Source organism: Sycon ciliatum, chromosome 2 (genome assembly GCF_964019385.1).
Source record: "Sycon ciliatum chromosome 2, ocSycCili1.1, whole genome shotgun sequence".
NCBI classification, from domain to species: domain Eukaryota; kingdom Metazoa; phylum Porifera; class Calcarea; order Leucosolenida; family Sycettidae; genus Sycon; species Sycon ciliatum.
The window spans coordinates 35,231,196-35,246,657 of NC_088644.1; the positions used below are offsets into that span (position 1 = coordinate 35,231,196).

The 15,462-nt window shown below is 46.1% G+C and overlaps 1 protein-coding gene across 1 annotated transcript; it reads right to left on the bottom strand.

The window, feature by feature from the left end:
• Positions 1–262: 262 nt before the first annotated feature.
• LOC135809817 (uncharacterized) lies at positions 263–10,673 on the bottom strand. Its single transcript, XM_065323247.1, has 5 exons — positions 6,615–10,673; positions 4,865–5,133; positions 3,224–3,411; positions 2,293–2,369; positions 263–827 (listed from the first exon to the last, which is right to left on the bottom strand). Exons 1-5 carry the CDS (start codon positions 7,071–7,073, stop codon positions 444–446), a joined length of 1,377 nt encoding a protein of 458 aa, XP_065179319.1. The 5' UTR covers positions 7,074–10,673; the 3' UTR covers positions 263–443.
• Between the last annotated feature and the right edge of the window lie 4,789 nt (positions 10,674–15,462).

Below are 15,462 nucleotides of genomic sequence, written 5' to 3' on the forward strand. Positions count from 1 at the left end.
TTTATCCCAGTGGCATTTGACTGGAAATAGCATCCCTTGGTCCTGGCTGCAGTGATCTCCTGGGACAGGTGGTCGCCTTATCCGAGTGGTCGCCTTGACAGGTTTAATAACTGTACATGCGTCCAGGTGAAGACAAACAGAGAGCCAACATGTAACATGTGTAGCACGGGGACGACAACCCTTGACCTTGGCCTTGGCAGCAGTGATCAGTCGTCTACCTACCCACATACACATTCTCGTCTATGACACATGCAAGGCTGCATACTGGCGGCAAGACTCATTCGTCAAGGCAAACACAGTAAACCCAGTCGGTCACCTCAGCTATGCTGCAACTACACGACCAACGGTGTACTAGGAAAATCTCCACAGCGCTGGACAGCACTCTTGGTCTACTGTCAACAAAAGATCTGGAAAAATCTTTTTGAATATACCTATTTCAAGTACTAGAATAACCTTTGACTCAGATTTGAGCCATAAAATAAATAATACAATATTTGATGAAGTTGATTGTTCCAACTAGAAACACACGCTTCTTGCCGAACTTGACACTTGACTGACTTGACTGACTTCATGACGATAACCGCCGAAGTCGCAACTTCTAAGTTCGTACAATCTTTGATATTTAGACAAACCGGCGATATCCTCAGCGCAAACGCTCCGCCTTTGGCAAAGGCCCTGATCACAATATAGTAGGTCTTGGCGGGTTGAAGATGGTCCACAACACGCGGGTTACCATCCTCACCACCATCAGTGGCTGCAGCGATGAAACGTGTTTCAATGTCAGGACCAGACAGGGTGAGTGCCAGGTCAGGTTCATCGCCAGTCGTCTAAGCAGTTAAAACAACAAACACCGGAAAATCGTCCAGAACACACATTTAACGCCCCCCCCCCCCCCCCAACGGTTGCACATGCAATGCTCATTTCTCACCCGCATGAGACCCGGAAAGCGAGCTATTCCGCCTCCATCTGGGGTCGCGGGCATTCCTAGTGTGTTAACATACATCCAAGAAGCTGACTGGGACCCTGAGTGAAGGCAGTCGAGAAACCTCCTGGCCGGGCCAGCCTGTTTGACACGTGAACGCACCACAACTTTCCGCCTTGGCAGCGTACATATCCCACATGCGCATTCATGACGATATTCCGCCTTGGCAGCGTACATTTCCGCAGTCCCAAATGCATGCTGCATCCCGTCATTCAATGAGGTTGTTAAACTGCCCGGGCAGGAGTGACTGTAGGTGCAGGTCGGGCTGAACTTCTCCATATAACCATGGTTTTATCCACCCATAACCTAGTTTTCAAAGCTGACGGGACTCTTTTATCGGAATTAACTTGTACTTCCTCCGCGTCATTAAAATTGTCGCTTCGCACATCGCAATTTTTGTGAGTTTCTCGTCTTAGTCAGACAGTCAGAATCGCTGTTTTCTGTGTTCGAACATTAATGCGACCCTTCCTGCGCAATGTCTACGTCGTTTTACTGAAGCCGTGGTGGTCTCAGACTTTGTCGGAGCTCTCTTCTGCACCAAACAAATCCATTGCTCTCCTCACTATTCCGCCCCAGAGCGCGTATCGTTTTTTTCTGGTTTTAGTGCCGTCCCACATTTTTCCCGTGTGCATATATCAAGACTGCAAGCTTGGGTATAATAATCCTGGTATCTCTCCTGAATTCTAAATTCTGAAGTTGACGATGGCAAGGACAAAGTGTTCTCAAATTCCTAAAATGCGCTACGTGTGGCGCATGTTGCTGGGAATGTAGTAGGTCTGAAAACACCAACAACATCAGTAAAGCGTTTGCCAAGGACAGAAGTTGCGAAACTGCTTACCCTATCTCGCTGGAAGGTCGTTGCAGTGTACTTGAAAAATTGCTACTTTGCCCTAATCGCCTGCCACCTGGAGGCATGGATCGCATGAAAACGAAGTTTCTAGACCTGAATTTGAACGCCCGTGCTGAAGGGTCTGCCTCAAACTCTGATGAAGACGTCAACCTTAGCTGCAAGTGCAGCGAAGCGGGAGGTCACAAACTAAAGCTTGGTCCGTCGACAATGCTCTGCCTCAATTTCTAGCTGATTTCTTTGCCCTTCGAGTGGACAAATTAAATTCGAAAAATCGCTCTGGGTAGGGACAATTTTAATGACGCGGAGGAAGTACCCAGAACGTCTAGAAGCACATCTCTCTCTCTTTCTCTCCCTCCCTTCCTCCCTACCTCTCTCTCTCTCTCTCTCTCTCTCTCTCTCTCTCTCTCTCTCTCTCCTCCCCCCCCCCCCCCATGAAAACACACATCTATCACACACATACCTCGATTGTGTACTTTCTTTTTTCTTTTGGATCACTTGTGAACGTGAATTTCATTTCCTCTCCAGGGCTGATGTGATCTAGAGGAAACAGCAAAGTGCAAAATAATAGGAAGTTGGGCCTTATGGCATCTCTCCGAGACTGGTGCGAATCACTCGCAAAGCTCCAGTCCTGGTTCGATGCAGTCAATCAGCATGTTGATATCGTACGTACGGAATTGAGCAAGCAGCTGATATACTCTATCAAGCCGCGGTGATGCAGCCAGCTGTTTTGTTCTACCATGTGCACAGGGACTGTGTGACATCATAGACTCATGAATATCAGGCACGTAGGAGCAAATTCACAAACACATTACAAAATTGTATATATAGGGACACTTCCCCCATCAATGCCTTTGTAAGATGTTCAGTTCATAGGCCAGCGAAACAAAAACTTCTTGGGACGATTTACGGCCATTGCAACGGAAAGTGCTTCTACTGCAAATATCAATGATTCACAGCTCAGCGCACTAAACCAGCATTGAGCGATGCGCAGCTAGTGCGTAAGATCTCATTCATGCTAAGCAAGGGATTTTGAAGACAGTGCCTATTGTCAAAGTTTCAAAAAATAGCAGTGCTGCTGCTGCTGCTCAATGGCTGAACCTGACCATCCTGTAGTGCTATAAACTGCAAAACAGAGAGTGCCAGAATTCTGTCTGGTTTGCCTCAAAGTCATCTGCCTTTGTGGAAAGCCCCCGTCTCGCAGTTAAAAGACGCTGCCTTGGATGCTTTGTGCCGATATAGACATGCCTTGTTGTTGACTTGACCGCATAGGGATCAGTTCAGCCAATCAATCTGAGCTCTGGGTTAACTGGGTTATTCTTAGTGCCAGCAGTCGCCAGCAGTTGTCTCAGGAATGGAGATGAATGTTTTATTAAAGGGGAGGGTAATCTTACTCTTTGACTTGTCAGCATCTTCAGGCAGAGTCTGCGGTTCTTCCTTTGGTGGTGCTGGCTTTGTGCCAGGAGGACCGTAGAGTTTCCCAACAACGAGTTTGTCCGTCGGTGAAAGCTCTGATATCACGGGAAAATCAGAATCCAGTGTCGGCCTCCCATCAATGCTCAATATCAACCCTTTAGCAAAGCTGTGCACGACAACCAACAGTTTACGTACAGAACACGGACAGAAGTCAAGAAATCAAACTACTAATAAGTTAAACAAACAATAAGAGAACTGAAAAAGTGTTTTTTTAAACTCTTGGACAGCCTGAAACCTCTCTGTTTTACTAATATGTTATAAATATAATAATATGTTCATCCTTGCATCGAGTCAAGAACTTGGTTTTAGCACTGGACTCCCACTACGATGCCTTTAGCCGATTGGCAAATGCTTTCACTTACTAATACTTGACTTCACCGCAATCTGTTCAACCAGACACTAAGAGCCCTGCTGATAATAAAGAACACGATTGAAACAGCTAGTTGTTCGAAGATTCAGTACCAATATATTTAGTATGATTTCACCTCGAAGCATGAACTTAATCCAGCCTATATGGTGCTTGGTCCTGCCGCTGATCCCGAGACCCATGGTCGGGGGAGGTAGGCCCAAATCACCACCCATGGTCGGAGGAGGTAGGCCCAATTCACCAACACGCTGCGCCGGTTTCCCGCTCTATAGTCATGTCTCCCCATTGGTTCAGTCTTCCCATTCCGTTCCCCGCTGGACTGTGTATTTCAGAAAGAAAAATAAAAAAATAAATAAATAAAGAATGGACTCGGATGGAGAGCCAAGGATAAATATATATTAAATATAAAATGGACCAAGGAACTACATGTAAAAGTTACGCTATAATGTCCACTAACACCACCAGTTACTAAACGGCTAGTTAGTTGTAGGACGTCAGTACCGTCGGTCAGTGTCGTGAGCTGATTGTTTCGTACCTGGTGGTGTTAGTGGACATTATAATTATAGCGTAACTCGTAGTTACTTGGTCCATTTTATATTTAATATAAATTTATCCTTGGCTCTCCATCCAAGTCCATTCTTTATTTTATTTTTTATACTGAAATACACAGTGCAGCACTTCATTTTTTTATTTACAGGTGGAATCCTGATAATTCGAATATGGCTTAATTCGAACATACCGCTTAATTAGAAGTGTTTCCAGGATTGATTTCTGTCAATTCGATTCCCACATAAAGTTTTCTGATAATTCGAACCTCGAACCGGACATGTCCGGTTAATTCGAAGTTCCACGGATTTCACTTTCATAGAAAATGTGTGGGATTTGTGCTGATAATTCGAAGTAAGCAAAGTGTAATTCGAAGTTCACTATACACTGTAATGATCAGTTCAGTTTGCATGAGCAGGCTGTGCTGGTCAGTTCAGTATCCGTGAAATCTGTATCTAAGGTCCATAGCGCAACTCTACGTGAACATGGGAGCATTTTGACATACATATTGTGTTGTGGGTTCATGTTTGGATAATTAGAATGTCCGGATAATCAGAAGATTTTTCCTGGCATTTGGAGATTCGAATTATCAGGATTACACCTGAAATATAAAAAGTAAAGCATTGAGTTACATGGAGACACTTACCTATAGTGCATGATGGACTGCATGTCGTATGTAGAGCCTGTAACATCATCCGCCTTGAACGGTTCCAGGATTTGTCTCTGGATCTGCTCCTCATCCCAGTAGTTTGGTGACCCCGTGAACTCTGCCATCACCTTGGGCACGTTCCAGAGCACAATGCCCTTGATGGGTGACTGGTGTTCGTGCAGTAGACCAAGCACGTGACCAAATTCGTGGAGTACAGTTGACTTGTCAATCACAGCAAGGTTCATCGTGCACTCATCTTTAGGAATCTGAAAACGCGCATGCCGGGGAAGGTGAACGAGAGAGAGAGAGAGAGAGAGAGAGAGAGAGAGAGAGAGAGAGAGAGAGAGAGAGAGAGAGACAGAGAGAGTGTCACAGTGTGCGTAATGCATGCATCTACGTGACTGGCGCTCGACCTACTGTTGTGGACATGGAAATCCGGTCGCACGTCTAGCGGCCCCAGGGTGCTGGCCATGCAGCCGTGGATAAGCGGTACACACATGCAATTTATGCGCTGCAGCGTGATAGTCGCATCGAATCAACATGTGCCCTTCACGCAGCGTTCTGTACGCGCTGAGGGCGCCGGCCCCGGTCAATCGACCGGATTTCCATGTCCATGACAGTACGTAGCTAACTGAGCTATACGTAACGTTGCGTTCAGGCACAGCCACTAGTCTACGGTACCGGCGCTAGTGACATGTCCACTCACGCGCGATGAAAATACAGTATTTTTTGCTGGACTCGACTACGCTGTACAGACTGTCAGTGTACTGTGCTTGTGCAAGGACATCAAAGACAAAGCGTGGACAGTAGGCATGTCGCATACATGTACATCAGGGGCGTGCTCGGCCCCCCAACTAGGGGGGTGCACGGGAGCCGAGGGGAGCCCCCCCCCCCCCTCGGCAATTTTCTGCAATTTGTTTGCAACCTTTCTTGAATTTTAGAGCATATTTGCATACATTACAATTGCAATTACCCAGATTGAAAATGTTTGGGGGGTGCACGTGCCCCCCCGTGCCCATCGCCGAGCACGCGCCTGTACATGTATGTATGTCCAAAGTGGAAACCAGTGTTTTCATCTTGGTCTTGAAGTGGGTGCTTTGGTCTTGGACTGGAGTACGAGCGGCTGTTTGTGTTGTTAGTAAAATTACTGTTCAGGTTTGTGGTTTTGAGGACAAAGGCAATGAGTTTTCAGCAGAAGACTTTGTCCGCTCTCTGGGGAAAAAAAACAGCGTGAAATTTCTGACGGAGAGTCGGATTCTTCCGCCACCGGCACTGCTGAAGGCAGCAGCCAAGTTGAAGTTCAAGACTGTGACGAGCCAAGTTTCACAATAGAGGACGAAACTGATGACGAGCCCGCTGCAAAAAGATTGACTTTTGGTGAAGATTATGACTTTTCCGACGTTGGCACACTCTATGATGACGAGAATTGTCGGTGGAAACTCTGTCCACGCACTGCCCCTTTATAAAACAAAGGTGGCGATCGCCAATCAACACTGGACACCCACCAAGTCCTTCCCTTATCCAGTCAGTAGCTTATTGCAAAATGGGGGTCGGAACCTTTTGGAAACCACCTTTTTTTGACTCGGTGCACGCGCCTGATGAAGAGTTCAAAGAGCACAAGCAAAGAAGACATCTGAGGGTGATAGCGTCCCTCATTGGGCACAACTCTACATGACTGTACCTACTTGTATGTATGCATACATGATCACGTATCATTATTGCACACGGGAACTGTGGCATGACTTACCGGCAGTGCATCCGTCCCCACATGGGAGTACGAGCCCTCCTTTTCCTTGAAAGACACTCGCACTTCCGAGTCGCTTCGATCTGTCACTTCAACGAATGAAATACTACAATGTTGGCTCCATTCGCTGGCAATGGGTAGCACTTGATCACGTTTCGGATGATCTTCAGTAAAGTACACTTTTATAGCCTCGGACTTCTTTTTCTCCCAGAGCTTCTTTCTATCCTTGTTGGTCAATGCAAACTGGGGTTTCACCACATTTGTACTGTCCTGACTCGGTCGCCTTTCAGCTTGGGGCTCAGTCCCACCCGATGCGGCCACTTCGTCCTGTTCGTCCGACTCTTGCTTTGAAGAGTTAGCGGCACATTCAGCTTTGCGCTGTTCAACATCTTGTAGCTGATCGCAGGCGCGTTCATCGCCAACCTCGTCGCCAGGTAGAAACACTTGATTGCGGCACCACATGACCGCTTTCTTCACAGCACTCAACACGACTGACGTTGTATCCGTGCTATCGAAATGGAGCAGCAGTAAACTTATCTAGTAAAAATGATTACTTGCTTTTACTATCAGTATCTGAAAGAGAAAAAAACTGTTTCTACAGTGATCATGTACATGACTAATTGAACTACATTATTTTTACAAACGCCAAAGGGCCAAAGGCAGGGCCGGGAGAGATTGAAGAAAATCCGAAAATGAGTCACCTTGTCACCACAAGGCGCTAATTCTAGTCTGTACTGACTGTAGACTACTAGTACTACTACCAAGAGTCCATAACGGCAAGAGTATGCAACTGTGATTATGGGTGCATGCGTACGCGTGGCGCGCTGCCTAGGCGCCTTCATTACCATGATTACGTAACTAAGTTACTTGCCTTCATCACGCTCTGAAAGCATGCATTCAAACTCTCAATTTCTCGCACGAGCCCATCCGTTTTTGCTCGATTCGTTCCAGTACCTACACAATCTCTGAATTCTGATGCGTCTAGCACATCTCAATTCTAAAATCCACCGGGAATCCACAGGAAAACTACACAGACTACCCTGTTATTATTCATTGCAAAAGAACACCGAAAGGCCAGACCGCATGGTGAAGACAAATGTCTAGACTACTGAAGGATTCTCTGAATCCTTGTGCCATTAACAAGAGGCAGGATGAGCGCGTTACGGGTTGAGTTTGTCGAAAACCAATTGTACTTCATCATGTGTGAAGGGGTTTTATGAAGAAATATTTTATGAACCAGTGTACAGAGATGGTGCTTATGACGAACGGAGAGAGGAGAAGTGTGTGCAAGTCGATAAAGGGCATCCGAAGGAAAACATCGATCCTTGTTGTAAAGAATTTTAAGTGTAAATCTATGGTGGACTTCTAATTGGTTCAGAGTTGTGTCAGAAAGGCCACACCAAGCGGTATCGCAATAGTCGAATATAGGGAGAATATAGCACTGATAAAATAATAGTTTACGCTGGATGGGCAAATGAGTGCAATGTGGTTGTAGTACCCCTTATGCTGAACTGGTTCGCTTGCATACACAGTTGACATGTGCAGCCCAAGAGAGTTTGCAGTCAAACATCACACCTAGATGTTTGTGCTGAGTAACAACACGGATAGGCATAGTCGAGTCAGGGAAGTATAATGGTTGATCAGGAGGGGATGAAGAAATATACATGGCTTCTGTCTTGTCTATATTGGGCTGGAGTTTCCACGTTTGCATCCACATGACAGTGCTGTTGATGCGATGCTGCATGGTAAAGAGTAATTGTGCAGGGGAGGAATCAGAACAGATAAGGCCAGTGTCATCCGCATACAAACTAACATCGGGGACAACTGAAGGTAGGTCATTAACGTAAAGCAAGAATAACAAAGGACCCAGAATGGAACCTTGGGGCACTCCAGACGTTACAGGGAGGGGATCAGACAAGAAATAGGACAAGCGAACAGCCTGAGAACGAGCAGACAGATACGAGGATATCCAACGCAAGGCAGCATCCTCCACCCGGAAGGTGACCTCCAACTTGGCAAGTAAGCCACGATGCCAAACGGTGTCGAATGCCTTAGCCAAGTCGAAAAACACCATTCCCACGTGCTCCCCACAGTTCCTCTTTGTCGCTATGTCTTGGACAAGTCGAGTCACCTGGTATTGAGTTGAGTCACCACGGCAGAATCCCGACTGAGCTGGTGAGAGAGCCGGAGCGATGTGCAGGTAGAGGGAATCGAATACAATACGCTCACAAAGTTTGGAAACTGTGCGCAGCAGAGAGATGGGGCGGTAGTTTGCCGGGCAAGCACGGGAGCCTTTATTCTTGTAAAGCGGTGTCACGATGGCGGATTTCCAATCCTGTGGGAATGTACCAGTTCGAAATGACATATTTAAAAAAATAATGGCGAGAGGATAGGCTATTGATGGTGCAAGAGACTGCAGCACTTCATTCGGGATCCCATCTGAGCCGGGAGACTTTCCACATTTCAGGCGCTTCGGATATTTCCGAACTTGAAACGTAGTGACATGTCGACAGTGATTGTACGGAACGGAACAGATATGAAAGGCGACTGGGGCAAAGGGGGAATGCGCCACGAAGGATCATCAGCCAGCCCAAATGAGGTGAACTGAGTGTTCAGAATATCAGCTATGCTCTTGGGGGACGTGGCGACCGTACCGTCGGATGCTATCATCGTTTGGGGCATGACACGGCCGGAAGTGTGCCGCTGTGCTCGCACAAACTGAAAGAGTGTAGGTCGATTCGGTGACGTTAGTGATGCTTGGATGGAGCGTATATATTGACGATGTGCTTGCCGAGACAGGTGCTTTACAGCATTCCTTTGTCGGTTATAAGCTGCATGATTTACTGCTGTCGGATATTTTTTGTACACACTATATAGATCACGCTTGCGTTTTACAGCAGACCTGAGCCCAGCAGTAACCCATGGTGGAGATTGCATGCGGGGTCGTGGAGATGTCACAGTGTGGGTGGCTCCGAATGAGGTGAGGTGACGACGGAAGGCGGACTGGAGCTCACAATCAAAGTGATGAAGTGCGTCATTAACATCAGTGTACGAGTTCAGAGAGGACCAGTTGTAGCCAGCTAAATCAGCGTTGATTAATTGCCAAAGGTGCGAAGGTACTTGTTTGAAGCGATACAGTGAAGAGGGAGGACCAGTGGAAGAGTTGGGGAAGTAGTTCGAAATAGGGGCGTAACATAAAGTGCAAACAATCTGTATATGGTCAGACATACCCAAGGGAGGTGCTTGATCAATTGAGCGCATGAGGCGTGGTCGGTTGGTGATCACCAAGTCCAGACACGAAACAGAGCCATTAGGCGAGGAATGAGTGGGGAAGTCAACCATCTGGTGGAGCCCAAGAGCAGCAAATACTGTGCTAAGGAGATCACCAGCCTTCGAGGTAGACTCGGTGGGACACCAGCTTGAGTTGTGGGCGTTGAAATCGCCAGTCACTAACAGATCATAAGAATCTAAACAGACTGACTGTAATGCCTCAACAAACATGTCACAAAAGTACGACAATTGCATTGTGCTCTGTGAGGGTGGTCGATACATGCAGCATAGTAAGATGTGATTCTGAGATTGAGTAGAGGGGGAGCCAAGTTCAAGCCACACAGACTCGCAGCCAGGGCGTTGAAGGTCGGCACGAGGGGAGACGTAAGGAAAGGAGTCCGAACGGACAAGTACGGCAACACCCCCATACCCACGGCTACAATGTGCTTACCGATTGTCTTCCGGAGGTCGATCTCTGCGGATGCAGATATAGCCTGACAGTGAGAGCGGGTTCGAGGGACAGAGCCACGTCTCTGTTAGGCAGATTATGTCAGGCTTAGCACATTCGGCAATAACGCAGAGCTCAGACAACTTGTTGACAACAGAGCGACAATTCAGAGATACTAGGGTTAAATCACGCTGGGATTTAGGGAAAAAAGGGAACGCTGATGGATTTAGCGCAAGACCATTCGACTTAGCACCCCGAAGACTACAACTGGTGAAAAGTAGCAAAAGCCATGGCAACTAACGCACCATTCAACAGCTTGGAATCCTGACCGCCACTAGTGACTAGGCACTATTCAGCCTGGTCTACACCACACTGTGGCACACAGCTATGAAGTGACATTTTCTGTCCCAGGGGAAACTCGCGGAAAAAAGGGCACATTTTCGGCCATAACTCTTGAACGGCTGGTCAGATAGGGACACAGTTTTCAGAGAATTTGCAGCTATTCATGCTCTTTCAACTGACGTAGCACTCAATATGAATTTACAAATTCGATTTTTCAGCGAATTTTTGGGTGATGTGCCCCCTTAAGGGGGCACATCACCCAAAAATTTCATATGGCATTCAATTGACCGTAACTTTGGTGTTTCTCAGTGGATTTGAGTGAAATTTTGACCACACACTCCTGCCACTATGCTGGCCCTCAGGACATGATTTACAAGTTCTTGCGCCTCACTGACAGGCTTTCCAGGCCGGAAAAACTCAAATTTCCGGCATAGTGCTACGGTGTGCGAGCCACCCAGGAGCCAAACAAATGCATTTACATTTTTTTCACATTTTCGTGCCCATTCTGTCCGTGCGCGGGACCCAAACCTAAAACAAGTCCAGAAGCAGCCATGGGTGGTGGGGTACGGCCCCTCAACGTGGCCCTGGAATCTGTCACAACGGAACGAGTGGGCGTTCTTTCACGGACTCCCACAGACCCAAGTCAATTTTTGAATTTTTTTAGGTTTGGCACGTGCTACGAGGTCGTACCTTTGATACAACATCCAGTGCTGGGACCTCCACAGCAAGCCATTTCCACAGCGCTGCACACCAAATCCAGGATGCCCTCAGAAACCGGCAAAGACTGCCACTAACGTTTCACTACTGCCTAGTACTGAATCCTACCTGACTTCTTGACACGACTCAAACTTGCCAAAGTCACTAAATCAACGTCAACTACAATAATCAAGCCACATATCTGGAACGTCACGAGGGTGCTGGCAAAAGTCCTGCTGCACGGCGGCGGGCTTCGCCCGCCGCCGTGCAGCCCAATACGTGGTTTTTTAACGTGATTTTTTGGACTTTTTTGGACAAATGACAGCATGCGACAAAAAAATCTTTCCTTGCAAGGGCACATTTTCGGCCATAACTCTTGAACGGCTGGTCAGATAGGGACACAGTTTTCAGAGAATTTGCAGCTATTCATGCTCTTTCAACTGACGTAGCACTCAATATGAATTTACAAATTCGATTTTTCAGCGAATTTTTGGGTGATGTGCCCCCTTAAGGTGGCGATCTACCTTCAGGGGTCAAAATTTTGTGAAATTTTCAACTTGCTCTAATTTCGTCCAATTCGGTGTCAAATTGCTCGTATAGATCCCAGACATCATCTCTGAAAATTTGAGTGAGATTGCTTTATCCATATGGCTGCTATGAGCTTGCAAAGACCGAATGTAACATATCTTTGACACGCACAATTGCAACTTTTTGGGGGAAAACGTAGAAATCAGTCTTTTCACGGTAAATCCTTGTGGATTTTGTTCAAATTTTCTGTGCTCGTCAGAAATACCACTGCTGACTCATGCCATACCAATACGCACATATTACGTCATCATGGACACAGTGCGCATGCGCAAATCAATAATTCGATAATTTGTGAAGAATTCAAACAATTGTGTTTGGAAAGTCTATTGGAGACGTCTCACGTCGTCGCCTGTCACCAAGATCGGGTGGAATGAGTACTGTCCGTCGTCTTGGATGCCCGAAGCAGCCTATATTACTGCCAGAAGCTCTCGATATCCATCTATCCGCTGAAAATATCCCTGACGTTGACGACGCTGTTCAAATTTATTGGCAAAAAAATTGCCAAGCGAAGACGTATTTCAACTTCATCTCCAACTCTGACTACTCTGACGATGACGATGTCAACAACAGTTCTAGCCATTGTGGTGATTAGTTTTTCTCTCTCTTTCGGCGTCAGGCAGTGAGTGCAAAATATAGCCTACTGGAGTTAGTCTGTGAAATATTGAGTGATTTCTGCTATTTCTGGTCAAATCAGTATGCTGTCAGCTGTACCAGTCCACATCCCATCGTAGATCTACTAAGCGAGCAGGCAAACCCAGATATTTGCCTTGGGATTTCATTGACGATTGTGTGTGGTGAGAAGAGAAGTCCATTCAGTTCTGAGAAATTCAATTTCAAATTGGAAGTCCACAGGCCTGCATTTAGTATGCGCCGAATTCATCACCGCCAGTGACGCTTTGCATAGTTTTCAATATTCTACTGCCCATATATACTAAGACCTGTGGCGGCAACGCGATCCTATTCAATCTGTGGTCATGTTCTCCGAGATGAGTTCAGAAGCAGACATGTGATCTGCTACGCTGGATCTGAGGCAATTTACCAAAGTGGCAGTGCTGCAACCGCATGCGATCGCCGTGATGTGTGACGGAAACGGCATGGCTGCACCCTGGATATGCCTCATTCATCAGCACCTATATTGCCATACGCATGGAGAGAGGCCACCAGTGAAGGCTGGGTTTCCGACTTGATTTTGCCTGCAATGATCCTGATTGAACAAGCCCTTAGAGAAGAAAAGAAGACTCTAGCTGAACACTGAAACCAGATAGCATCGCGTTTCTGCTCGGCACCGCACTAAGTAACACCATTGTGATACAACCAGGAAGAGCTGGGAACTTGTGGGAAGTGACAAAGAAGTCAAGGAAGAAGTAAAGAAGACTGAAGAAGAGCATTACTAATCATCAAGGAGACCAAAATGAGGTCACCTACGAGCCAGATGGCTTCTGATGTGAAGATTTGTAGGCAGGTAGGCTGGAATTGGATAGACCTTTTTTGTGTGTTTTTGGTAACTTTTTAGCCTATCCCGCATTTTTCTACCACGATTGCGGCAAAGTGGTAGGTGCTATACCCCTAAACCTATACATTTCTGAGCTCTGTGATGCATCAGCTAGTTCGTGAATGTCTTCGTTTAGCCATTTATCATTGCTTGTTCTCACATTGGTTGTGGACCCGATCATGACTTTTTTTGCGGATGCGCGCGTCAAAACGCTTTGTTGTGACATTGTGATCTAAAGGACTTTGCAACTGTTTCTTGATATTCAGTACCTAGAAATATATGTTAGGAACACTGTAGCAATTGGTTATTTTCTACTTGATGGATGCATATTTCAATTTTGCGGTTAAGAGGTGCGGGTGCGGCCAATTATCGCGATTCGGCGATAACAATGGACATGAGCGGAGTCTGTCCTCTATTTGTGCTGCTCCTTGTCCTTTGGTACATAATGAATGTCTCCAGAAAATTTGACCTAATTCCAAAGAGAATTGGCTGAGATGTTTGTATTTTACGGTGGACTATCCGCGAAGGTAGATCGCCACCTTAAGGACGCGAGCACTATTGAACCATTATCAGTTGTATGATGATTGCCTATTTAGGCGTGAAGCTATTGTAACAACGGTGATGCGTGCTGCTCTGTGACTAGTGTGCACTGGGTGATGCGTCGAATGCTTAGGCCTTGACCATCTTGTTGACGGATTATGCTAATATTTTCGTGAAATTATGCTTTTCGCATTGCTGAAAAAATTGCAGAATTATGCTGTTTTTATGGTAAAAGTTACCATATTATGCCGCATTATGCTCACATACGCTGCTAATGCAAAATGGTTCTGTGCAAAATAACAAGGGAATTTTTTTGTAGAGTAGGTTGTACTGTAGTACTAGTAGCAAAAGTTCAACGGGGTCAATGCATCGTCCGACCTGGCTACGACCATCACTGATTGTAGTGGACTGGACATATCATCAAGGCCAAGGGAGTCGTAAACCTACTTCCTACTATCCTAGTGCATCTACTTGTACTTGTACTTGTAGAACATGTTCAACTGTATGGAATTTGATGCGAACAGGCGGATTATTACAATTTTATGCGATTCGTATGCAATTTGCCTCGAATTATGCGATTATTCGATTCTGGAAGGAATTATGCGAAAAATTATGCTAGCATAATCCGTCAAGGCCTACGAATGCTACATCCATAGTTACATTATCATCAACTAACTATTTTATTTATAATTACTTCAAAGAAGTATTTTTATTTAAAGGATCTCCCAGAGGCGATGGCCTGTCGAGGGGATCTCCTGATGCAAATCATGCAATAGAAATAAACAGTGAGGAAAACTACACGTGTTACAGTATATGCTACATAATGAGCAATAAACTACTTAGTGTGTGCGGATTTTGGCTAGCCCACTTCGATGCCCTAACGCCTTGTGCATGCCCTATACAACAGGTATACTTGTACTGTGATCACTTTCTGTAAAAAAAATCTATTTTCCGCTTTGCCATGATTGCTGTGTTTGCTTTCTTTCTATATAAAATAACATGGCGAGCACGGAGACACATTTATATTTTCATGTCATGGTATGCATGCATGGTGAACGTATTAGAACTCAACTGGCACTTGGAACATTATTGTAAGTGAGATGTCTGGCTTAATCTGCATGTATCTACATAGAAGGAAACCAAACATTGGCTGAAGATGATGATACAGTGAAACTTGTCTAGTCGACTGCTCAAGGGACTTTCAAAGTGGGGTCTCTGTAGCAAGGTGGTCTCTTTATCCCAGTGGCATTTGACTGGAAATAGCATCCCTTGGTCCTGGCTGCAGTGATCTCCTGGGACAGGTGGTCGCCTTATCCGAGTGGTCGCCTTGACAGGTTTAATAACTGTACATGCGTCCAGGTGAAGACAAACAGAGAGCCAACATGTAACATGTGTAGCACGGGGACGACAACCCTTGACCTTGGCCTTGGCAGCAGTGATCAGTCGTCTACCTACCCACATACACATTCTCGTCT

Bases quoted from the DNA above. Each gene is read 5' to 3' on its own strand.
- LOC135809817 (XM_065323247.1), bottom strand. From the start codon at position 7,073: ATGTGGTGCCGCAATCAAGTGTTTCTACCTGGCGACGAGGTTGGCGAT. The intron at 3,412-4,864 runs GTAAGTGTCTCC...TGTCGTGCACAG, and splicing joins CAGTCCATCATGCACTATAG to CTTTGCTAAAGGGTTGATAT. The intron at 2,370-3,223 runs GTAAGATTACCC...TGTTTCCTCTAG, and splicing joins AGATGCTGACAAGTCAAAGA to ATCACATCAGCCCTGGAGAG.